Genomic DNA, 27,193 nt, shown 5'->3' with positions numbered 1-27,193 from the left:
GCATGACTTGGAGTGCAACGTACTGTAAAAATGCTATGTACTCATTTGTGATGGAAAGTGAATACATATATAGCAAAGAAGAAGAGTCCGAAATCAGTCAGCAATTGTTGGTATCTCAAATAACCTTCCAGATTGACACAGGTATTGTGACGTAGGAAAGGAAGTCTGAAGCCAAGATACTTGGGTTATGGTACTTCTGCAACTACTTCCAAGTGCCAGAGAGTAAAGTTTGTAATCTAAGGCGATCAAAAAATATACATAAATGCAGGTTAAAAGCACATGATACATTTAATTTCAAATTATACATTACAAACAAAGAGGAACTCAAATATTTTTGGAGAATAAAGAAGAAGAAATGAAAAAGGATATTTGATGTGGAAGGTAGTAGGCCTGGAGTTTACATTTAAAAAGATTAGAAAGTTGTGTGGTCAGTGAGTACATTCTGGAAGGTATTGGGATACACTTTTTGATGCCACTGGCACAATGCAGGCAAAATGATGTGCCAAAAGGTTATTCCACCTAGAGCCTAGGAATTATTCTTAAGGTGACTGATATACCGGTACTGTATTGACTGCTGGGAAATATGTCCATAGGTGTAGAGTGTTTTAGTCACATATTGACAATACATTAATTGATTAAAAGGGAATGCATGTGAAAGAATGATGCATCAAATATGAAAATTTTTTATTACAAGTCTGATCTTATTTCTCCTTAACAATTTTATTTTCACTAACGACATTGTAATAAAGTTAATGCCAACAGGAAATTACTTGCCAATTTGCTGACTTGGGACAGTTAGTTTTGCTTAATAAAAGAAAACATGTATATTTTAAATGGCTTGTTATTTAAGAAAGAAACAGATATCCACTTATGTGAATTTAGACTTTCTCGACGAATGTTGATGATGAAATCTTCTTGGGTTATCAGCCAAGTCAAGAGGTTATTCTGTGGCAACATTTCAACAAGTTTTCTACTTAACATCTTCAGGTGGAGATGAGAACTAGGAAACTTGTTGAAATTTTGTTGCAGAATGATCTCTTGATTCTGTTGATAACCTGAGAAGACTTCGTCACCATAGATATGCATTTGCTGTGAGAAATGTTTCCTTGACCACCAATCTCATTATCTTTCACGAAATTATATGACTACTGTACACAGCTTTCTTCAGTATTATGTGAATAATTAATATCCTTTTATTGAGTAGTACAGTAAATTTTTTTTTGGAGAAATGTTAGTAACTTCACTTTGCTGAGGGGAAGGACTGGCAAGGTACTTGACTTAATTTATGACATGCTAACAAAAAAAAATTCACAGTGATTAAACAGACCAGGCACATTAATGTAACCACCACCTATGTTCCATAGCAACATGCAGTAACCACTCACAGATGGCAGGTGGCAGTGCTAACAGTGGAGCATATATAAAATGTATGGAGGAGATGTGGAAACAGTGCAGCCATTGTTGTACTGCAGAAATGAAGTGATTTATATGACCTCCAAATGTCCATGATCATTGGCTTTTTGGCCAAGAATGGATCATTTCCAAAAACGCTAAGTTTGTAAACTGTGCACGAGCTGCTGTGGTTAAAGTATACTGTGCATGGCAAAATGGCACTATCGAAAACTGGTACTGAGGCAGTAGTGGAATTTCAGGCCACAGATGACAAGGTGAACAACACATGCAGAGATGTGTATGGGTGAAATAGACATGCAGCTGTTCAGTAGCTGACCGCCCAGATGAACCAAGGGGCTACAAATGACTGTTCAGTGAACATTGCTGCTTATGGGCCTCCACAGCAGACACCTGGTCCATGTTCCTGAGCTGACAGCTGTTCATCGGCAATGATGGCTAGAATTTGCAAGCCAGTACCGAAATTGAATGTCTACTAAGTGGCAACAGGTGGACTCTTCATATGAATCACCTTTTTTATTCTCCATCACACAGATGGCAGTTGGTGTGTATGGCATGAGATGCCTGAAAGCTAACACCCTGTATGCATTATGGTCTGGGGAACATTTTTGTGGCATCATCTGGCTGATCTCGTCATTCTGGAAGGTAAAGTGGATCAACGCAAGTATACCTCTATCCGTGGGGACCATGTCCACCCCTACAGGCAGTTTGTTTTTCTTTGGCATGATGGCATCTACAAGCAGGACAATGCATCATGTCACACAGGTTGCAGTGTAGGTTCATGATTCAAAGTGCACCAGGATGAGTTTACTGTACATCGGAGGCCCTCAAATGCCTCAGATTAGAATCTGACAGAGAATGTGTGGGACCAGCTCAATTGGGCCATTTGTACCATGGATCCTCAACCAAGAAGCCCATTTCAATTGGCCATGGCACTGGAATTGGCATTACTCCACATCCCTGTCACTACCTTCTAGAATGTCATTGACTCTCTTCCTGCATGTCTTGCTGCGGTCTGTACCACAAAAGGTAGTCATCCAGACTTGTAACAGGTGGTGAGATTAATGTGACAGGACAGTTTATATGTCTTCACATCTACAAAAATAATATGATTTTATAAAGAGTATCTTAATTTCAAGGATTGCTACTGAAAATAAAATACAATAACCACTCACAGACGGTACAGTGGAAACAATGGAAGTCTTGAAACTCCAGGTTGGAATATCAACAATATTAGGAAAAGGATGGATTGCTACTCACCGTAAAGATGACTCATTGAGTTGCAGACAGGCACAATAAAAAGATTTTTTCACATTATAGCTGTCTTTGCTGAAAAAGGCTTTGGCCAAAAGCTATACTGTGTAACAGTCTTTTTGTTGTGCCTATCACAGTGAGTAGCAATCTGTTCTTTTCAAAATATTGTTAATATACTTGGAAGTTAGTTACAAAGATTGCTGACTAAAGTGGTATAAGTGGTACATAGGGGATGAAAACAAGGTAAAAATATAAAACCAGACTGTGTATTTGTAAAGCAAGAGTAAGGACATTTCAGTGTAATAGGTGCATAAGAGGAGGAATTATTGTTTCAAACAGGTTGCTGTGACCTGATACACATAGTACCTTAGGAAACAGAGTAGGTGTACCAAGGAAGGAGGACCCCACATCTGTGTTGAGGTAAGGGAAGGATTTGGTACACTGGTATACCAACTCTGTAGTAAAGGAGAAGTGGTGACAGGAAAAGAGAAGAAATGAGCCTGAGGAGAGATATGTGAATGATAATTTTGATACAGGTGAACTATTTAATATTTGAGATTAACTCCAGTGCTGCGCTGAAGGAAAGTTGTCTGAGTTGTGGAAGCTTGATATGTGTAATTAAACAGTCAATTATTGAAGGTAAAATAGTATCTTGAGTTTGCATACTTGAAATGATGGAAGTTAGGAGATAAAAGAATTATGATGCACAAGTTAATTCTGCTTATATTGTTATGAAGACCACAAGGTAAAATTATTGTAGAATGTGTCCGCCACCGTACCTGACTGGACAGCATGCTGGCTTGTCATGTCAGGGGGGTGCCTGGTTTCATTATCATTGTAGAAAATTAAGGAAGCCAGACTCTGCTGTGTTCTCATAAAAGTTGAATGTTTTAAAAATTCCTTCTTATAATTATGTCTAGAAAGAAAATTATTACAACTTTATTGCAGTAGCATTGAGAGGCAAATGCTGTGGTGACAGAACAGAATTAGGTGAGAAATGTAGGCACATTAAAACACATGTACTGTAGAGGACGTTAAGGTCAAATATTAGTCATGTTATGAAAATATTGAGTGCAAGGATAAGTGCATTGTCCTTTAATTACAACTGATACATATTTACTTTGAATTGATAACCATAGTGATACATTCACAAGGAAAAGCATAGTTGATAATATAAAAAGAAAACATAGGTACCTTACAGACATTTGACATGTGAATTAAAGCAAAGTAGCTGTATTTACTATTCCAGAAGAGTTATGTATATACCTATGTATTGTTACCTATGGATGAGGTTCATGAACAAAAAACGATAAAACAGTTTTTTGTTTTATTTGCATATGGAGAACCATGCCAAGGGATGACGCATATCTTCAGGATGGGATAGCAACCACAGTAACTTTGTAAAAGGAAGTACCTGCATGGCACAAATACAGAGGAACTTCAATTTTACATTCTCTGATTTTACATTTTTCACAATTCTAATCCATAAATTCGAAGCCCATTTGAAAAACCCATAAGATCAATGCTGAAAATTCCCTGATTTTATGTTTCTTCTAAGTATGGTTTTCCTTGAGTTTAAGTTCTTATTTGACGTCTCACTTGACTACATATTGACATTTGATGTGACTGAACAAGCTATAAGTAGCTCAAAAGACAGATGGTTAGCACCATGGGTGGTGGCAGAATTAAGGGAATATTTTAGGCCATTGTGGAGAGAGGAGATGTGAGAGAGGAAATTCTGACATAAGCCATGATTGGTGTTGTAAACACAACTTACAACATTTTGATTCACTGTGCAGTTATGATACAACTACTGCTAGGTTGCAGCTGTAATGTAAAAGCAAGACAGTTGAAGCAAAGTGTTCCGGACTGAGCCAATACATTAAAGGGCCCCAGCTACCATCTTTTGTTGCACCACTTATAACTCAGACACATCTTTTTGCATCTGCTTCCGATGTACTGAATTCAGTAACAATATCAATCGTCAACCTTTTGAATTCAAACACCGAGTCTTGAAGCATATGCTCGGTCATAATTGAGGAAACGTCACCCATTTCCGGCTAGTGAACTCTTATTGGCTGGCGATTTGTTAAGTTGCCCAATAGTCAGCGCAGCCACAACACCACCCTAACACATGTGAAATGAGCTCACCTACTCGATATATGGAGAGGGGGAATGGCTCTTCACTGATGAGAGTGCAGGTAGGGCTGAAAGCATTTTGCGAAGGGCTGAAAATATACTTTATGTGTGGATGATGTGCTGTGACAGAGATGTCACCTGGAAATAGAACAAGAATTTCGCAGTAGCATATTTTAAAGGCTTTTGTGTTCAAATGTAACATGATACAGTTGCAACAATCACATACACTATTCATGAATATACTTTACACCACACCCTGTACATTGTAAAGATTGGCAGCAGGGCATGGAGTGAAACTGCAGCACTGTCAATTTGAGAAGTAAACTTACTTTTTTTTTTACATCTCTGTTTCTCCCATCAAGATTAAAATAAGACTTTAACTGTGGTGAACATATGAAGTGTGGCTCATAAGAAAAGCACTTAACAATAACAGCAGTAGTGACAAAGTATGTCATTAAGCAGATGTCTGCATTTATGCTTATGGCTAACTGCTATGTTGTTTTTGGTTTTATTCAACATGTTCATCAACTGTTGCTTTTTCTGGGTGAACACAAAGGATGATCTCTCAAAAACGTGTGTTTTGAACATATAATTTGTAGTCATAGCATGTCGGAAAACAGCTTGATTACCGTGTACCCAGGTACCAATTTCAATTTTTTGATAAGTTTTTACTTGCTCTTACACATCTGTGATTTTTTTTAAGAACTGATGAAATTCATTACCACACATTATCGCATTTTATTGTACATTTAATTCCCTTCACTAAGTATCAAACCAACTATTTCATTTCTTTATAGGGGGGGGGGGGGGGGGGGGGGGTGCAAGACATGCATATCGATAGTGTGGGAAGGTGTGTTAGGTAATCAGCACTATGTTGATCTACAAAGAGAAACAACTCATTAATACTAATAAGAACCCAGTTTTATATGTCATGCTCATGAAAACAATTTTGTTGCTTTAATTTTTTAAAAAAAAACATCATTTAATTGGGAAGATATTGTTCCTACTTTATTTTGAGACCATTTATGAAAAGGACTTCATATTTACTGTAGACTGCAATATCAATCAGCCAGGGAGAAACCTTTTGTTATTATCACTATTTTACAAACACTGTGCATCATATCTTAATGGAAAAAAGAAAAACATTATTTGTTTGAAAAAGAAGAAGGAATTTACTTTGTTTTTATTAGACTAAAAAATTTTACATGCAATTTTCAAATGCAGTTTTCCTTTCAACAGTTCAGGAAACAGATTCTTTCATGACATCCATAAGATTGATTTTTCCACTCCTGTCTTGATGAACATGGAACAGGAGTAGATGGATGAATGTCAACTGAGTCATTGTTGATCTGAGGCAAGTTTTAAGTTGTCTCAAGGCGCTGAATGACCTCCCATAGGATGCTGATGATACTGGAACTGTCAGAATCAGGGTGATGAGGCAAATAACTTCCTGAAAGAGTTTCTGCCAGATTCATGAATAAGTTTTATTGCAATAGAGGATACATTACATGGTTGTATGTACAAGTCATAGTGGTTCACAGCATTTTGAGCTGTGCACAAAGCCTATCCAGGTTAAAATCTGTTGCATGTACTCCAAGCAATTTTTCCAAATGTCATGTAGATGGGGGAGTGTTTGGAAGGTCTTAATAAGTATCTCTTCAAGATGGGACAGCCGCTCTTGGTTAAACCTTTGATCAATCTCATCCAGGAGATCAAAATATCAAACAAATCTTTCCTAAATTTTCATTCTTGAGGCAATTCTTTGAGAAGGGAACGGATGGTATTTCTCTATGTTGCAACTGCATTGGTATTTTTCTCGGCTTTGATATATTTGGATCTTTCATATTTATTTTTTTAGAATAATCTTTGGATTTCTCTAATAGGATATCAAATGCTTCCATAGTCCTAAGATTTGCCAGAGCTACTTTTATAACTTCTACAGAATGTTTCACTCTAGCTGCATTAAACTTTGGATTCTGTAGAGGTCTGGCCAGTTCCTCATACAGTCCAAACAATTCGGTTGCTACTGTTATATAAAAAATAGATTCAAACTTTTTGAGCCTCTTCACATAGCCATGCAGGCCTGACTTTCTTTCGTCTCTAACTGAGCTGGGTACATTCAATATTTCAGTCACCATTTTATGGACCTGCTCATAGTTTTTCCTTAAATGTGTCAAAGATTTTATTCAGACAACCAATTGGGTGCAACACATTGGAATCAGTTGTTGAGCTGTTGGGTTTGGATTCATCTCATTGACACCAGATGGTAGCACAACACGTGCATAAGCGTTTTTTCCCCCTTTTTGCTGACTGGATTTATATTTGAGATGTCTTTCACAGGTACCAGTACATCACACAATGGCTCAAAGCTTCTTGAAATTTCCTGTAGTGCCAGATCCAAACGATGATTGCTGCAGTGGATGTAACAACTCTTTGGCTGGCCTTGGAGGAGTATTTCCTTCACCCCTTTGTTCCACCCAGACATATTGGTTGCACCATCGAAACAGTGAGCATGTAGAAACTGAGTTCCTAGTGACAGTTTTAAAGGGATGTCTTTAATGGTAGTTGCCAGTGTGTGTGCCTTGGGGTCTGGCGTACTATATAAACCCAGAAAAAGTTCTTTTATTTCGAGCATCTCAGGGTCAACACAATGTACACAGAGAGTGAACTGCTCCTGCCCAGCCACATGCATAACTGAATCAGCCATAATTCTTTCTTGTAAGTCTCTTCAACTAGTATTACTGTTATCATATTGAGACTGACTACTGTCATGGGTAATGCTAATACAAATGATCTGAAATTTTTTAGTGGTACTGCCACCTCCAAAAAATTCCTTGATAGATTTTTGTGACATTGTACAGTAACACACCTAAAATAATGAAATAGGAATAATCGTACATAAATATCAGCCATGACCCATGGGCCAATGTAAACACAGAAAGTTAATGAAATGTTAGATACTGAAGTTTAAAAATGATGCTACAATTCACTAATTCTATGTGTCTCAAGTAGGAGGAAGCACTGTAAACATTATTGGACATCCATATAGTGAATCACCAAACAGGGTGCAAAACAGACCTTGAAGCAATACGTTCCATAGATCAGTGTTGAGGAGATCCTCGTGGATGTCGAACACGTCACCTTCTTCTTCTTCTTCTTCTTCTTCTTCTTTTTTTGTACTATTATACTAATAGTATAAATATATACAACACTTCATTTGTTTCTATTAAAAAATTCGTCAATGGAGTAGAAGGAGTTGGCCACTAGTAAGTCTTTAGGGGCTCCTTTTAAACTGATCTTTATTTGTAACTAAATTTTTTATGTTTGCTGGCAAATTATTGAAGATGAGTGTTCCTGAGTAGTGGACCCTTTTTTGAACTAAAGTAAGTGCTTTTAAGTCTTTGTGCAGATCATTTTTGTTCCTGGTATTGTATGTATGAACTGAACTGTTTGTTGGAAAAAGAGATATATTATTTAGGACAAATTTCATTAAGGAGTAAATATACTGAGAGGCAGTAGTTAGTATACCCAGTTCTTTGAAGAGGTTTCTACAAGACGCCCGTGAGTTTACTCCACAAATAATACGTATTACACGTTTTTGGACTCTGAAAACTTTTGTTTGACTTGAAGAGTTACCCCAAAATATTATACCATATGACATTATGGAATGAAAGTAGGCAAAGTATGCAAGCTTTTTCACTTTTATGTTGCCTATGTCTGCTAACACTTGAATTGCAAATACAGATTTGTTAAGGCGTTTCTGCAGTTCTGTCGTGTGCTCCTCCCAACTGTAGTGACTTGTCACGTGGCACTGTACTTGATGTGCAGAAACTTACCATGTGAGGCATATCAGCAACACATATAATCCATTTACTCGTCATTGGAAAGGTACAGCTTTCCTACCACGATAAAAATATTACTTTGGTATGTTAGCTTCAGTTGGTATGCTGCAATGCATGAGCTAAAGAGCACAAAACATGAAATAATCAGTGAAGTCATTCTTCACTTCAAGTTCTTCAGATTACATTCAATGAGTTATGGTGCTTCATTTATCAACATCATAAACACTATGACTAATAATAAAGAGGTAGCCAGTTCACGGCCAAGCATGTATTTTCAGCTATAAAATATTACATTTTTTTATGAAATCACATGAGAAATGCTGCACAGCGAAAAGAAAAACCCCATGCAAATCCAAAAACAGTAGTTTTTTAGTTTTTGTGTGCAAATAGTAAAGCATTTTCAGAATAAATTAATTTCAGAAGGGATGTAGCTTTGCCTCATTCATATAAAACAATGATCCATTTGACTGAAAATTCGCTTTCTGCTTTGGTTTCTCTGGGTTGCAAGGCAAGAAAAAGTTTTCCACAAACAGGATGCAACAGTAATATTGCTTCTATGAGCCAGGGATAAGAAATTGCGATAATTAATCTGGATGATAAATCAGTGCATACTAGACTCGAGGATAAAATTATCTATAATGCCACAGTAAACTGAGGGCTGTTTTTAACATGAAAGACATTCTCTAAGCAATAATAGTCACAACTGATTTGATTTTTTATTTGGTCATGCCAAATACATATTGCACGTAGGGTGTACTAATAATATAGGACATGTCAAGTGAAATAACACAAAATTATGTGAGGATTTTATATATCTTACAAATACTTATTTTCTATGAACTATTGATTGAGGACAGTATATTGATTGCATTGCTTAACTACTATCGCCGAGTAGACTATGAGAAATATGGCAGCAGGTGTCAAACCATGAATGTATTTTGTATTCCTATGAGACATAAATGGGGGGTATTTCTAACTAGTCAAATTAATTAAAATTTTCATTTTGAAATGTGAATGTAGTGTGTGTTATGAACTGTGAACTTGACAACAACTTGGTATATAGTAATGTTCCGGAACATACATCTCACTTTTCGATCCTGCAACAGCAGTGGACTTTCTCTTGCTATGGAATAAAAGGATGATCTACGTACACTGTCATGATTCCTAATTTCAGGACAAGCTGCAATGAGTTATGGAGGGATATTTTGCAATACTACACGTAGCTCAAATGCATGCATCCAAATACTAATTTGAAGTGTGGGGGCACTGCCCCTCCTGCCCCCCCCCCCCCCCCCCCCCCCCTCTCCTCCCTGTTGATATGCCATTACTTTACTAAGACAGATTTTATACAAAGTGGTGGAGAGGATTGCGATTTTTAATCATATATGCTAGTGACATGTGTCCTTGCTCATATTTTGGGGGTTTTAACATTTTCCTCAATTTTGCGTTTTTTGAGTCTGAACCATACGAAAATGTAAAATAGCCGCTTCACTGAATAAGAGTTAAACTGGAGAAACATGAAATCCTTGGAGTTAATGTGTGAAATGATGACAATGGATGTGACAAATGAACTTTTTATTACACAGTCATTCTGAGTCTTTCCTTTTATTTATATACTTGTATGTAGTAATTTTAGCTGGAAATTCTTTTTGGACATTTGATGTTACCTGAAGGTACCACGTAATTATTCAAGAGAAGTAATTCCTGCAGCAAGGAGAGCACTGATAAGATGAATTCTAGTAATGCTGCATCCAAGGCATTGGTCAGCTAAAATAAGAAGAAAAGCAGAAACAGTGTCCATTGAGTGAAATATGCCAAACTGAACAGAAACACTAGAACTTTACTTGTTTCAAATCAGTCTGTTTTATCTGTTCAGTATATTTGAGTTTTGCTCATTCTTGAACAACTTCATTTGATTTATTGCGCATATTTGTTTCATGGGAATAAATCCATGGTCCAAGGTATTTTCTGTATGATGTTTTGTCTTCCATTGCTAGAGATACCATCAAAGGCTTTCATGACTCGGAAAGCTGTTACTGATCTTCTTTGTCTCTGTAACAGCTTTCTGGGTCATTAAAGGCTCATATTATGTTGCCTTCATTGGAATATGAGTTGTTAGACAGAGAATTATGCCTTGGTCCATGGCCTGATGCCTATAAAACAAATATCAGCGATAACTAAAATACTGGCCTTGAAAGCCTGCATTCTATAATTTATTTGAACTGATAGTATCAAAGCTGTTTCTCACATCAGTGAAAAAGAGTTTACATTTTATAAAATTGTTGAAGCTTTTACAGCCACTGTTTGATGTGTTGCCTTTTGGCACTTGTCATCTGTAGCCTGTGGTTGTTTACTGGCCTTTTTGGTGTATCTCCAGCATGATTGGTTAGTATTCTCAAAGGTTCACCCTTTGTTCCTGGTGGCAGTCTGAGCAAGGTGTCAGACAACCACCACTGAAGAACAATTCTTTATAATGGTACTTATTTGTATTGGTAGACTTTAATCGTTAGACAAGTGCCAACAAGCAACTCATCAGTTTACAGTTTTCTGTTGATCTCACTCATTCTTTCATTATCATGTCAGCACTCATTAATTTGCCTTTCCATGGTGATATAGATTATTCTGTAGCATTGACCATGCATAGCTTTTAACATTTTATTAGTGTCATTTAAAAGGATTTCAGAAGCATATAATAATAATCCCCCTCATACATGTGTGCATGCATCTATTAAGTGCAAAAGTGTTGTTATTCTTATGTCTATATGAGCCGAGTGTTCCACATTCATGCACATGGTTTGTAAAAAGAGATATTTGTGGAGACTGTAGAGCTTTCAGTGGCCACACAACTCCCAACTCCTACACTATACCTAATGTGATTGATTTTAACAGTAACATTAATAATGCTAAAATATTCTGCATGATAGACTGAGCCAAGGCATTTTCCCAGTTTATTCCAGTTAACCACAGTAAGTATTGGGCAGCAAGTAACACTAGTATTTTACATAGCATTAATGATATTAAATTGTGTTTAAACAGAATTTTTTTGTAAAATATTTTTTAAAGTAATAGTTCCATTTGGTTTTCCACATGTTATGGAAGTGTAGCACTCGCCTTTCAGCTATTTTTATCTTCTGCTCTGTCTCTTTTCTCTTTTAAACTGTTTGTGTTGCTACATCTCTTCCATGTTCTTTAAGTTTAAAAGTTTGGATTAAAACATCTGAGAAATCCAAAAAATTGTAAATAGTTATGAAATATATTTAATTTGTTTATTGAATTATGTAGCAGTGTGATGGTATTTGACCCTCTCTTCCTGTTTTGCTCTTAAGTTGAAATGAAAACTTATCTCTCAGATGTACAAATACTTAGTTTTATCTGTTCAGTTTTAAATGTGTACATATTTATGAATCTATAATAAATGCAGTTATCATACTAACTGCCGTCTATTGACATTTTCAGGGTCAAGAGGTAACACCATATCAGTTAAAAATGATGTCACTTCAGACAGCTATTGATGAAACAGAACAGAAGTCTGAGCATTTGCAGCAAGTGTGGATAAGGCAGCAGAACAGAGTTGTGAGTTTGTCAAAGAAAAGAAATGAGCAGCAACATCAGCTGAATATATTACAGAAGCGTAAGTAAACATACGTAAAAATAAGTATCTTATCTGAAAAACTTTTTTTGGACCATTGGAGATAGAAGAGAAGGGAACAGAATGAATCTTTTATTTTAATTGTTCAACTGGTCTAAAAATCTTTAGACAGAGGGCACAAGATATGTTTGAATGAATGTGGAGGAAATAAATTAACTATAGGCTTGTTTAAGGAATCATCCTGGTGTAAACTATGAAAAATCTAAATACAGCCAGTTAATGATTTGAACCCCTCTCTGATTGGCTGCCTATATTTCATATTTGTCACAATAACAATGCATGGCATGAAGGGATGAGAAAGGGGGGGCTTTTGGGGTATTGTCTGTGCTCACATTAAGGCTATTATATGATTTGTTTAAGTACCATACTGCACTCTCTACACAGGAATGGTTGTATCACATTCCAAACATGATTTGCCAGACCAAAAATGCAACTGCTTCAAAACCTTGATGTCATACGCAAAGGTAATATGTTCCCTGTAGAAGTGAAGAGTACCAACCAACTAACTGGATCTTTTGTAGGGCTCAGTGAAAGTTTATGTACTCGTTACAGAGTAGTGTTTACAAAATGACACCATACTTTTAAAGAGAGGTAAAAGAAATTGTGTGACATACATTCCTGAACACCAAAAGTTGTTTCAACAAATCCACAACAGAATGTGGGACAATAAGGAAAAGTTTTGGATGAAATGGGAATACCCAGTTACTGCTTCACTGTGAAATTAACATTGTTAGCTTTCTTGTGCAGAAGACATGCTTTCTTGTGGCCCAAGATTTTCTGTGTTTTTATTGTGATGTACTGATCCTACAGTTTTTATTGTCGTGGCACACTTGTGTAGAAGGCACCATAAAATCAGCCAAGTTCAAAACTGTGCATTTCACATGTTTATCTACATACATAAGTTGACTTCATGTTATCCCGCGTCCGGCCATCCTGATTTAGGTTTTCTGTGATTTCCCTAAATCACTCCAGGCAAATGCCGGGATGGTTCCTCTGAAAGGGCACGGCCGACTTCCTTCCCCATCCTTCCCTAATCCGATGAGACCAATGACCACGCTGTCTGGTCTCCTTCCCCAAACAACCAACCAACCAACCAACTTCATGTAATTCAGTCTGTACGTTGAGCAAGCAGTAACAAAAACTGAGGACAAAGTTGAAAAGGGAATTAAATTTCAGGGAGATGAAAGAAAGACTCTGAGACTTACTGATGACTTTGTAATTCTGCAGATTAAAGTATGTGGTAGACAAGTTTTGGTATTTGTCACCAAAATACTTCATGAAGTAAAATGCAGATTGGTAATAGTAAAAAAAGCATTGCTGAAAAAGAGGAGTTTGTTTACGTGTGATATAAATTTAAGTGTTGCAGGTGGAGGGGATAAATATTAGAGGGAGACCAAGGGATGAACATAGCAAGCTGGTTGAAATGAATGTAGTTTACAGTAGTTATTCAGAAATTAAGAATGGTGCACAGGATAGACTAGATTCTAACATTCTATGCACAATCTAGATATACTGTTTGTGTCCTTTTCACATTGTTGTTCAATGATTGTATAAAAACTCATATGGGTGTTTTTTCAAACACTGAATGCAGTGAGAAACATAATTAGTACCATATCATCAGTTGTGAACTACATTTGTACTTCTATAAATTTTGGCTGCAGTATCTTCCCTCAGACTATCGTTCATGCCAGTTTTTACACCTAAATCTACATGCCTCAAGATGTTTTTCTGAGAATTTGTGGGACCTTAAAATTGTTGTGTGTGTAATGTATTTTGTAATAAATAAATGGTGTGCAGTCCTGTTGTTTATGCTAAAAATTCTTCAGTATCTCTTTCTGAAAATTGTTTCTATTTATTTGCTTATGTGATCAGTGCACTATTTCCACTTTTTTCCATTGACTGATCTGCTTATTGTATGCCAGTTTTTAAGATTTACTATTATGACATTGATTTCTGTGGCATTATTTTGTATTTTGTGCACATTATAACTTTGATATCACATTCAATTAAGTGTCCTTCTTCAACAGCAGTTTAGTGAGCACAGAAAACATCTGTTTGAGTCATTAAGTTAAATTCAATGAATCAGTAAACTTTATTTTTCTCTAGTAATAACGCAAATCAAACAGTGGAAACTCCAGGTTGGAATAGCAACAATATAAGGAGAAGGTAGATTGCTACATGACACATTGAGTTGCAGACAGGCACACTGGAAATATATATTTGTTTGACTACCAACCAGCTGCCTGCCAGCATAAATGGCCACTGTCATGCTGTGGCCAAGAGCAAAATAGGTCACGCTATGGCACAACATGGAGCTGAACATAAAATGCTTGATTGAAATGGTTGCTTCACTGCCTGATCCATCTAGGTCCTTCCCTCCACCACCAGCTTTTCTGAACTGTGCATATGGGAGTTATCCTTACAACACATTCTCCACACCTGAAATTATCCCGGCCTCATCCCACAGTGACTACTGTCCCGACAACCTCCACCCAACATTTTCCACCTCCTCTGTCCTATCACCTCCTCTCTATTCTCATCTCCCACCCTCTGCCAGTGCACCTACTTCACTCTCTCCTTCCCCACTCCTCTCCTTTTTTGTTCTCAGTTCCACCCTCCACCCCACCCCACCCCACCCCAGCCCTCATCACCTTCCTGCCCCATAGCCTCCTGATGTTGCACCTGTGAGCAGTGTACTCCCTGTATGCTCCACCAGATAGTGCTCCTCTCTGTTCCTATATGCATACCCTGCTATCCCTTCCCCTTTCCCAACCCCTCCAGATTGCTGTTTCCATTCTACATGACACTTGCATTCTGGTCCGAGCTGCCAGAGATGGCGGTCATGCGTACGTAAGGTGTGCTTGCTTGTGTGAGTTAATTTGTGTGTGTTTCTTTTTCCTAAGAAGCTTTGGCCAAAAGCTAATGTGTAAATCACACAGATCACTGCCTTTTGGACCAGATATTCTGTTTTTAAAGGAAACTTGTTATCCTTGTTACATAATATATCCTGAAATTTATAGAGAAGTGTTGAGATTAATTTAAAATTATTTGTTTACTGTTAAAAAATGTACCAGCCACAATGCAACTCCACTGTTAATGGCATGAGATGAGCTGGACACTGTTTGTAACAGGAAATCACTTTGAGTGCTGTCAAGTGATTTTAAGCTGCTGTGAGTGAGTGTGATGAGAGAACAACTAGCAGACTCTTAGCAGAGATACCAAAGGTCTGTTTACAAGCAATACACTTGTTGACTTGAGTAGTGTGTTGGTAGCAGGACTAGAGGCCTTGTACAGTGGAAGCAAGAACCCAGGAGAACTCAGTGTACAGCACCCATCCTCATAACCAACACATCTGAGTTGCCGTCTGCCACTGAAACTGGAACAGAGCCAGTGAGGTACATGTCAGTTGTTGGGAAGTCTGCTATGTTCCTTATTAGGGGGAAGTAAACACTAAAGGGTAGAGGTTTGTTAATTGTTGACAGTTCTAATATATAGCAAATAATGGCACCCCTCCTGTGTATGGCAGCAAGGGAAGCAAAGGATCACCTTGTGCACTATGTGTATATTGCTGGAGGCATCATTCAACATGCTGAAAAGGCTGCTAGAGTAGCCATTGAGGGAACAAGGTATAACCAGTGCAGATTGTGGTGCAAATTGACAAGAATGATGTTTGTCTTTTGGATTCCTAGATAATGCGTATTGTGTATTGAACTGGGAACCTAGAAATGATGGAGAGGCTTTGTCCCCACCATAGCCTGCAGTGGTCCACAACCCTACAACAGGCCACAGCAGTCCACTCACCCCACCGCCACCCCACACCAAACCCAGGGTTTTTGTGTGGTTTGGCCCCCAGTGGACCCATCCGGGAACGTCTCATACCAGACAAGTGTAACCCCAAATATATGTGTGGTAGAGTAAATATAGTGTACATGTATTTAGAGACAGTGTTTGGGCAGCACTTGTTGACATACTGTAATGGAGGCGGAATAAGGGTAATCAGCCCACATTTGCCGAGGCAGATGGAAAACCATGTAAAAACCATCCACAGGCTGGCCAGTACAATGGACCTCGACACAAATCCGCCGGGTGGATTCATGCCAGGGACCAGCACACCGTCCCATTCAGGAAGCAGTGTGTTAGACTATGCGGCAAGCCGGGCAGGCCTCCTAGGTAGTACTTGAATTATTCCAGTGACTGGCAAAGAAGAAGACCAACCTTGCTGACAGAATTTTAAAGAAGTTTTCAATCTACAGCATTGTTCCCAGACCTGATTGTGACACCCTGGTTATAAGCTTGGTAGAAATCTTGAACCAGGAATTTCAGAGGTCCTGTGACAGGCTAGGCTGAATCTTTCTAGACTACTGCCATAAGGATCTCCCTAAATATGTCAGAGGTACACCACACATCAGAGGCTGTTACCCTAAAATGATGTATGTGGGGTGCACACAACATTTTCTTTTTACATTAACCAACTCTCTGCCCAGTCCAGATAATAATGCTGTGAGAGATCCCAAATTTTAATGTAAGATCCAAAGAAATGTCCTGCATCAATGGGACCATTAAAATCATAGTGACCAACAGCTGAAGTATTTGCTAGAAAATCGCAGAAGTGTCAGAGTTTAAAGTACCCCTCGAAATCTGTGAAGATCATGTAATAGTAGGTACAGAAATCTAGTGAGTTTTTTAGAATAAACTTTAGTGTATAAAATCTTAAAATCATGCTTCATAACTTCCATAAAAAACATTTCATGAGAAGGATAGATTGATACTCACCACACAGAGAGGGCATTGAGTTGCAGACAAACACAATGAAAGAGAGGATAGAGGGATAGCAGGATAGGGGTTGGGGGAAAGTGTTGTGCTGCCTGTGAAAGCGAGAGTCTGCAGGGACATGATGAGTACAACATAGGTCTGCTAGGTACGGAGCTGGGATGCTGTGCTGGGGGCAGAAGGTGACGGAGGCAAAGGGGAGGGGGAGGGGGGGCATAAAAAGGAGAAGAACAAGAGAGAAGGGTAAAGACTTCGTGGGTGCATTGGCAGAAAGAGGGCATATATAGTGAGAGAGTGGGAGTGGGAATGGGATAGTGGACTGGGACTAGTGGAAGTTGAGTTTAAGGAGAATGCAGGAAGGGAGGATATGTTGTAGAGAGAGTTCCCAACTGCACAGTTCAGAAAAACTGACGTTGGTAAGAAGGATCCACAGAAGCACTCAATGAAGTGGCTCAGGTCATCAGTCACAATTACTTCTCCTTTGATGGCATCACCTGCAAACAAATCCTTGGTAGAGCAATCGGCGACCACATATCACTATCCTATGCCATAGCAGTATCCTATGCCAATCCGTTCTACTTCTATATCACACTCCACATGACACCATACAGTGTTACCATGGACCACTAACAGTCATTTCCTTTTCTGTTCCACTCACATATAATATAGAGTCAAAGAAAAATGACTGCCTGTAAGCCTCTGTATGAACCCTTATTTCACTTATCTTTGTGGTTCCATTGTGTCTGGGTGCATGCGCAGGGAGACCTGACCACAGTTCATGAACAGCTGAAGATGCTTGTGGCCATTGTCAGCCATATGCAGGCTGTTGCTTTGGGGTGTGGTGTCAGAGGAGAAACTGATGTGTCACATGGGATACCTAAGGTGCCATTTGTTTTACACACAGGTTCTGCTGTTGAGAAACCTACCAGCATACTTTACGTGGTGGCTCTCCCTCACTATAGTGTGAGTAGTGGATTGTTAAGCAGTTGCATCACTTGAGGGGTGAGTCAGTATGGAGACTGACAATCTTTATTTACCCATTCACCCTGTGAGTGGACAGGTGGCTGCTCCTTTAGCAGCGTCTGAGCAGTCACACAGGGGGAGGGGTTTACGAACTATCAGAAGCCCCAATGTTAGGCATGTTATGGAACCCCTTAGGGAAAGAGCACCCATGTCTGGAAAGAAATCCAATCTGCACTCAGTGTGTCTGCTCGGATGCCTCACCCAAGATGTGGAGGAGGCCCCGCCCACAGCTATCAAGGCCGCACAGTGCATTCATTAGTGTGCAAGTTGTTGCTTATTTTGGCACCAGTGACATCTGTTACTTGCACGAAATGTACGTATACAGCAGTAGAATCATTTTGCAGTCAGTGTCAAATGCCAGTTCTCTAAATTTCTGTAATAGCGAAAAGAATGTTGTCTTCCTACCAGGGCTTCCCATTTGAGTTCACAAAGCATCTCCATAACATTTGCATGCTGATGGAATCTACTGATAAGAAATTGAACAACATGTGCCTGAGCTGCTTCAATTTCTTCCTTTAATCCGACCTGATGTGCACGTCCCAAACAATTGGGCTGTACTCAAGAATGGGTTGCACTAGTCTTCTCTGTGCTGTCTTCTTTGTAGATGAGCTACACTTTCCCAAAATTCTCCAATTAAACATAGTCAACCATTTGCCTTCCCTACTATCAAGCAGATTCGCTCCTTCCATTTCCTATTGCCTTGCAGTAATATGACCAGAAATTAATCAAAGTGACTGTATCAAGAAGCACACCAGTAGTGCTGTTTTCAGCTGACATAGTATTGTTATTCCCAATCATTCACATAAACTTTTATTTTTCTACATTTGAAGTAAGCTGTCATTTATCACACCAACTAGAAATTCTGTCGGAGGCATTCTGTAGCCTCCTACAGGCTCTCAATGATGACACCTTCCTGTACATCATAACATCATCAGCAAACAGCGATAAATGCTGTTCACATTGTCCATTAGATAATTTTTGTGTATAGAGAATAAGTGGTCCTTTCACCCTTCCCTGGGGCACTCCTGATGATACCCTTGTTTCTAATGTGTGCTCACCATCATGGCCAATGCACTGAGTTCTACTAATTAAGAAGTCTTTGAGCCACTTGCATATCTGTGAACCTATTCTGTGTGCTCAGACCTCTGTAAACAGTCTGCAGCGGGGCACAATGTCAAATGTTTTCTGGGAATCTAGGGATATGGAATCTTGACTGTTGCCCTTCATCCATGGTTCTCAGGTTGTCATGCAAGAAAAGACCAATCTCAGTTTCACAAGAGCTATGTTTTTTAAATCCATGCTGACTTGTGGGCAAAACTTTTCTGTCTCAGGAAAGTTTATTACATTCAAACTCAGAATATGTTCAAGAATTCTGCAGCTGACTGATGTTAAGGATATTGGTCCATAATTATGCAGGTCCATTCTGTTACCTTTCTTATATACGGGAGTCAATGCCCTTTTCTGCAGTTGCTTTGGACCGACCTATGAAGGTGGGTCATACAACTCTCCACTCCATAATGCAGGTCCAGAATTATGCAGCCACGACTGTCACAGAATTGACGGAGCCATTGGTTGAGACCCTTCAGTCAGTTTCAAACCAAACTCTGATTGACTCTGGGCACAATGCTGCAAATTGTGAGCTCTTCTTGAACCCTGTGAGTGAGGCCAGCAGTCCTCATCTCTTCTGCCAGCAGCCCCAAAGGTGTCATTAGTGCTGCCCTGAGCAGCAACTTACAGGCTACTGCACCCTGCACCTTCAGTAGCCGTATGCAGGACCTCCTCTACACCTCATTTGAGGCCCCTAGCAGGCTCTCTGAGTGAACATTGGATTTATTTCCACCGCTGGATGCTATTTCCCTAAAGAGCTCCATAACACGCCAAACACTGGGGCTCTCAGTAATTAGTAAATCCCTCCCCCTATGTGTCCGCTCATACCCTACGAAAGGAGTGGTCAGCTCACCACTGACAGAGTGAATGTACAAACCCAGACAGCCAGCCTCCACATTAACTCTCCACTCGAGTGATGCAACTGCATAACAGTCTACCATTCGCTCCGTAGTGAGGGTGGATCCTCCACATTGAGTACACTGGAAGGTGTGTCAACAGCAAAGCCTGTGAGCAAAACGAGCAACACCTGAGGTGTCCTATGTGGCATGCTAGTTTCTCCACTGCCAACACACCCTTAAGCAACGGCCAGCTGATGGCTGACCATGGCCATAAGCATCTTCAGCTATTCACAAATTGTGGTCAGTTCCTCCTGCCTCTGCACACAGCTCTGACACACTCAGGTGGTTCAGGTTCATTGTTGGCATCTTTGAGATTTGGATGAAGTCCCTTCCCTACAGCCTAGTCACCCACGGCCATCACAGTCCCTGCCAAAATATACCAAGAATCTCACTGGGGCCTTTACAGGCCAAAATTATCCTCCATAACATTGTTCAGGAACCTGTATCCTGTGCCTTGTCTGTCCAGTCCTCTACCAACTCCTGCATACCCACCATCTCTCGTGACTCTGTATCGTCAAGGACTGGACCAAGATACCAACTACCTCTCATAGTATACTGAAATAAGGAATATCCCATCCACTATCTTCCCAACCTCTCCCACATTGATGATTCACCTCCCACTGAATGTACACAATATTTTTATCCATCCCTACTCCACTGCTGCTACCAAGCTCTTGCCTCATGGCACGTATCCTGCAATAGACCTAGATGCAAGATCTGTGCCGTATATCTTCCCGCCACCGCCTACTCCAGTCCTGTCACAGGCATTTCTTATCTCATGAAAGGCAGAGCTACATATGAAAGCAACCATGTAATCTACAATTTAAGCTGTAAACACTGTGCTGCTTTCTATATCGACATGTCAGCTGACAAGCTCTTGTGGCCAAGAGACAGTTAGACTATGGAGTTGCTGCACATACTGCCCAACATGACGTGCTTCGCATCATCGGTTGCTTCATGGCCTGCACCATCTGGTTCTTTCTTACTGACACCAGCTTTTCTGAAGTGCACAGGTTGGAACTCTCTCATTTGTGCCACTTCTCACGTCTCAACCTTCGCTAATCACAGTCCTCCACTCATCTATCCTTTCTCACTCCTACTCCAGCACTGTACATGCCTTCATTCCACCAAAGCACCATTAGTCTTTTCCCCTTCTCTACTTCTCTCCTTTCCCCTCTCCCCTTTCTGCTCCCTGTGACCCTCCCTCCAGCATGGTGTTGACTCTGCACCTAGCAGCTCTGTCCTGTCCTCATCACATCCCTGCATACTCTCACCCTGAGAGGCAGCACAACACCTTCCCCCACCTGTACCCTGACACCCCCCCCCCCCTCCTCTACCTTGTCTGATGCCTCCTCTTTACCCTGCCATCCACTCTGGATTACTTCTTACATCACACACAGTTCCAGCCTGGTGTCAGGCCACAGTGGCTGGAGACAATGGCCATATTTCAGAAGAAGTCCTTTTGGCCTGTCTCTGACTCAGTGCCTCCTCCATGCGGCGAATAGCATTCTATCCTTTTCGTAATATTGTTGTTATTCCATGCTGGACTTCCCAGCCAGTGTCTGATAAAATACTTTTTTTTTTATAGATATACTCCACAAGCTGTTCCAATCCAGAGATCATCATCTGGCCAAACTCTTTAAATTTTTCATGGTGAGATCTAAGTGTATATCAGAAGGATAGGTTAATGGTAAATGGAATTGTTATTTATTTGTTGCAGTACACCATAAAGTCAACTCCATTGAGACTGAAATTGAAGTTGCATGAGAGACTATTTGGCCAAGAGTCAGTGTCAACTCTGGGCAAAAATTTACAATTTGGTCCTTCTACCAATTACCAAACCAACTGCCACATTTAACCAAAACCATCAGACAGAAAGTCAGTTTTCTAGTAAAAATGTTTCAAACTTTACTGTCATCGTCCATTTATTAGAATAACTGCAGTTTTGCAAGTGGCTGCTGAGGCAAGACATCCTTCAAAAAAGTAGTAAAAGCTTTCTTTGAACATTACTGAGAACAGGTATTTTGGAAGCTCACTCATGATGAGAATGTATTGGATCTAATGGAAAAAGGCCCCTGACCTCTTTCAGGATATTCATTGTAAAACTGGTCTCAGTGATGATAATGGTTGCTGAAGTAGCAGTTTAAACAAGTAGAAATATGTTCAGTAAACTAGATAAAAAGGCATTTATGTCATATCAATAGGAGTAATTCAAAACATTTAGCTCTGGGCAGGAGCATATAGATGAACTGCAGCTCTACTGTAGAAGAATACCTAACCAAGCACTACATAGAAATGCTTTTGGTCATTACAGCTGCAACACTGTGAAGGCAGCATCCAATAAACATCATATTGGTGAAGAGTACTAGAGGTTTGGATATGCAAAAGATGAGCATTTCAGGGCAATCACCCGAAATTGGTAGGAGCAATGTCATCTGCATTATGTATATAAGGAAAGATTACATAGCAGTTTTCTGTTAGAAAAGACGTTTTAATGTTGTTTATTTGTGAGAAGATGGAATATTGTCTGTCTGTGAGAAGAACATGATATGCCATGCATAAGAAGGAGAAACACCTACCAGCACATATCAGAGTTTGACAATGACAGGATCATCGCCCATTGAGACAGCGGTTTATCATTCTGTGATGTTGTTGCTCTCATTTGTGAAGATCCCATGACTGTAATGTGAATGTGGGATCAGTAAGTTATGATGGGTTCATACTCAGTGCCATGCAGGATCTCATTAGCCTCTCATGACTGGCACTTAAGAGATCAGACAAATTGTTTGTCCTGCTATACAGAATCTTACAGCCATGTCACATACTTTTGATCAGGAAGTGAGATTGTTTGCGGCAAGACAAGTATCCACAAGGACGATGAGACAACATCTGGAGCCCATGGACTATTAGCATGACGACCATTGTTGCAACTTCCCTTGACACTGCAGCAGACACAGGTTCACTCAATCACAACACTGGACACAAGAGTGGCACAACATCAACTTTTGACATGAGTCTTCATTATGCGTGGTGGATGCCCCAGGGAGAACAAACATTGCTGTATTACTTAAGTCGTCCATGCAATGCTATGGTTTGCATAGCTGGTAAATGTGGACATCAGATGCTACATTTGTGACATGTTAAGGCTGATGGCTGTGCTCTGTCTTTGAGGTCTCTGTGACGTTATCTTTCAACAAGATAACACAAGACTGCATGTTTCCCACACTGTCCTGACCTACCATGTTACAAAAGGTGCTCAGCAATTGCCCTAACCAGCATGTTGTCCTGATTTCTCATTGACTGAAAGTATCTAGTCAAGGGTTACTAAGAGAATCGAATGGCACTATTTGCCAGCCACTACAATTCGTGTGCTCCAACATAGAGTTGAAGCAGACTGGAATGACATACCCATGTTATCATCAAAACTTAGATTCAAATTAATTCAACAAAACTTTCAAAGTCATTGCAATAAGCACAATGAGTTGGACTCCACTGCAGAAATTGGTAACGGTGATATTTCAGTTATAAGTGAAAACTAGTATACAAATGAGCTAATTAGTGTATGTCAGTCATTCTTCATGGTCTTTTGCACTGCCTTCAGCAGAAAAGAGAAACATGGTTGGGTAACAATCATTGCTGTGAGGGGTAATAGTTATAATGCAATAGATTTAAGTACTTTCAGCAAAGAGGGTAAAACAAAACTAGCAGTAATTAACTACAAGTGAGAGAAAGAGAAATATTATAAATCTATATAGATGTCCCTGCAGTAGACTTGAAGTTTCTGTGAAAATCTTAATGACTAACTTGTTGACGTAGACAGTAAACACTGCAATACAAATGGCTGGGTTAACATCGTTGTAACTAGAGATATAAACACTGACAACATGCTGTCTACTGATTCCAGTTGAAAAAGTAGTGTTAATACCAAGTCAGTTTAGTTTAAATTTGCTGATAAATGAGCCACTAGAAAGATAAATAGCAGCAAATAATGCATTAATAACATCAAAAGTAGTAACTAAGATACTCAGTACACCAGTTATGAAGCTTGCCATTTCTGACTGTGATAGTGCTCATCTACTGAAAGAAGCTTAAAATCATTATGTCAGCAGTGAACAGAAATAATTATGTCACGTGAAGAAACACCCATGATGACAGTGTTGAAAATCTCAGCTGTATGTTAAAAAGTTTACAATGGGATGGAAACAACTGAACTACTTTCGGTAAATTTGCATCAGGCTTTTATTATTGCTTCAATATCTCATGGCCAGATATAACTTTCCAATAAATGACTGCAAAACAATGCAAAAAAAAAAAAAAAAAAAAAAAACATGACGTGAGAACAGTGAGAGGAAAACTTAAGAGTTTTCCAGTGTACAATGCTAAAATTTGGCAATAGTCATAGACTAAAGGCAGAATTTAGGAACTATCATGATTATTACAAAGCTCTACTATTAGGAACTAGAAGTAAATATGTAGCCATGATGTTAAGAAACTCAAGTAAAACTGGCACAGCTGCTTGGAAACTTATAATTTGCTTTAGGGATTGGAAGGACTAGGCTGCTAGCGACCTTACAATCAACTGTAGCGGTAGTGTTGTCAGATCACAAATGTTTATAATGAGTACTTTTCTTGTATTGATGACCACTTCAACTATCTTCAGTATAGATATAATGGAATTCCAGTTAAACAATGCATATACTTGGCTCCAACTGACAACAAGGAGATAAAATACATAGCTTAGTCACTAAAAAATTCAATATCAGCACACTATGATGGGTTTGCTATCAGCATATTAAAAAGGTCTGTAGACAATGTGTCAGATGTCAAGGCCACAACAGTAATTTATGTAACTGCATTATGTAGTTTCCCAAATAATCTAAAATAGCACAGATAACCCCAACTTACAAGAAAGGTGATAAATCTAAAACTGAAAACTATTGATGCATCTCAATCTTCCCTGCATTTTCTGAGGTAACTGAGAAAGTTATTTACATCAGACTAATGGTATTCCTGTGTCTACAGAATCTAATATTGTAAAACCAGAGTGGCTTGATGAGAAACAAGTTAGGTTCAGTAGCTGCAGCACAGATAATAGACAAAATAATAACTGCCATAGAGAACAAAGAGTATGTTACTGGAGTATCTATTGTTCTTGTAAAAGCTTTTGATTGTGTTTCAATGAAAGCCACCTAAATGTCTGTGCTTCAAAGGCTGCAGTAATGGAATTTAACACCAGGAAATATTATTTGTATGAACTTATCCACAGAAAAATTCTGGAGAATGATAATCCAGGACAATGTCAACTGAGACATGGATATAGATTCCTTAGCATGTAATGTGTATAAAAACATATTTGCCATTAACATGATTAGCAAATATTGCACAGACATGTATGTGCTAAAAATGAAATATCATTCATTACTCTCATCTAATTTGAAATCTGCAGTTGAAACATGGGGTGTGACAACACAAAATAATCTAAACATGTTACTGACACTGGAGAGGAAAGCGGTCAGAATTATTTGTGGTGCTAAACCCAGAGACTCATGTCGGAACCTATTCCCAAAATTAGGCATAGGTAAAATATATGTGCCCTGTCTAGTCACATTAATATGACCACCTGTCTGAAGTCTTAATAACCACCTTTTGCAGTGCACATTGCTGCAGGATGTGCAAGAAGAGAGTCAGGTTCTGGAAGATACAGACAGGGATATGGAACCATGATGACTTGTGTGGCATTGCCCAGCTTTGCTAGGTTTCTCTGTTGAGAATCCATGGCATGAACAGCCTGAAAAAGGTGGTCTTACGAATTCTTGATTGGGTTTAAATATGGAGAGTTTGGTGGAGTAAACTCATCCTCGTGATCTTCAAACCATGTATGGTGCAAGCTGTGGGACACATTGCTTGTCCTGCTGGTAGATTCAATCATACCAAGGAAAAGAAAAACGTGTGTAGGGATGGACATGGTCTGGGAGTACATGGTATTCAATGATAGATGCAAACAGTTGTTGATCAACTGTGCCTTTCAGAATGATGAGAACTTCCAGAAATACCACAGAAACATTCCCCAGACCATAACGTCCCCTCCTTATTTGCTTTCAGACATTTCACACTGTACACACCAACAGCCATCTGTTCAATGGAGCAGAAAATGTGATTCATCTGAAAAGGCCAACAGTTGCCACTCAATGGACTTTTAGCTGTGGTATTGGCAAGCAAATTCTAGTGAACAGGAGTCATCATGGGTGCATGAACTGGAAACCTGTTGCAGAGGCTCATATGCAGCAGCTATCACTGAACAGACATTGAAGAGACACTGGTGGTAGCCCCTTTGTTTATCTGGGCATTCAGCTGCTCATTAGTTGCACATCTGTTCACAAGTATACATCTCCACAACCATCATTCATCTTTGTCATATATTGCGTGTGGTTCACTACAGTTACCTCGTCACCAGTTCTGGACAGTATGTTTTAACCACGGTGGCACATGAACAGTTCATGAACTTGCCACTTCATAAATGCTTCCTTTCTTGTCCCAAAAGCTAATGATCATGTCCTTTATTACGTCAGATAAATTGCTTTATCCCGTCAGATAAATTGCTGGATTTCCACATACAACAATGACTGCACTGTTTTCCACGTCCCTGAAGACATTTCATATATCTTCCACTGCTAGTGCTGCCGTGTGCCATCTGTGAGTGGTTATGGCAGGTTGCTTTCAAATATAGATAGTGGTCAGGTTAATGTGACTGGAGCATATAAAAAAAAAATTGCAAATTGTAAAATGTGATGTTATTGTGTTTGAGGTTTGTTTCTAGAAACATGAAAAAATGAAATCAATTTGCAATTCTGTTCTTCAAATTTAAGAATAATGTGCTAGACTTTTTATGCTTTGATGCAATAATTTTTAAATATTCATATAAAGATGATTAATAAGGCAAACACATACCAAATAAATTATTTTTGTTATTATTATAGTAGAACTTACTTGTTAATACAAATCACCAGTTGTATTTAGATGACTCTACACAAACCCAAACAGCTTTGAAAAAAAAAAAAAAAAAAAAAAAAAAAAAAAAACTGTTTCCAAATCTCTATTTA

General features: G+C 39.1%; 1 protein-coding gene across 2 annotated transcripts in view; it reads left to right on the top strand.

Moving 5' to 3' along the window:
• Positions 1–27,193, top strand: part of LOC126330571 (coiled-coil domain-containing protein 40) — a 356,717-nt gene that overhangs the window by 289,556 nt on the left and 39,968 nt on the right. For both annotated transcript variants that reach the window (XM_049996367.1, XM_049996369.1), the window contains one exon: positions 12,102–12,276. In XM_049996367.1, coding sequence (XP_049852324.1) covers positions 12,102–12,276 — 175 coding nt within the window. The remainder of the gene's footprint in view (positions 1–12,101; positions 12,277–27,193) is intronic.

Source organism: Schistocerca gregaria, chromosome 2, assembly GCF_023897955.1.
Source record: "Schistocerca gregaria isolate iqSchGreg1 chromosome 2, iqSchGreg1.2, whole genome shotgun sequence".
In the NCBI taxonomy this organism is placed as follows: domain Eukaryota; kingdom Metazoa; phylum Arthropoda; class Insecta; order Orthoptera; family Acrididae; genus Schistocerca; species Schistocerca gregaria.
This window is presented reverse-complemented; position numbering and strand designations above follow the sequence as displayed.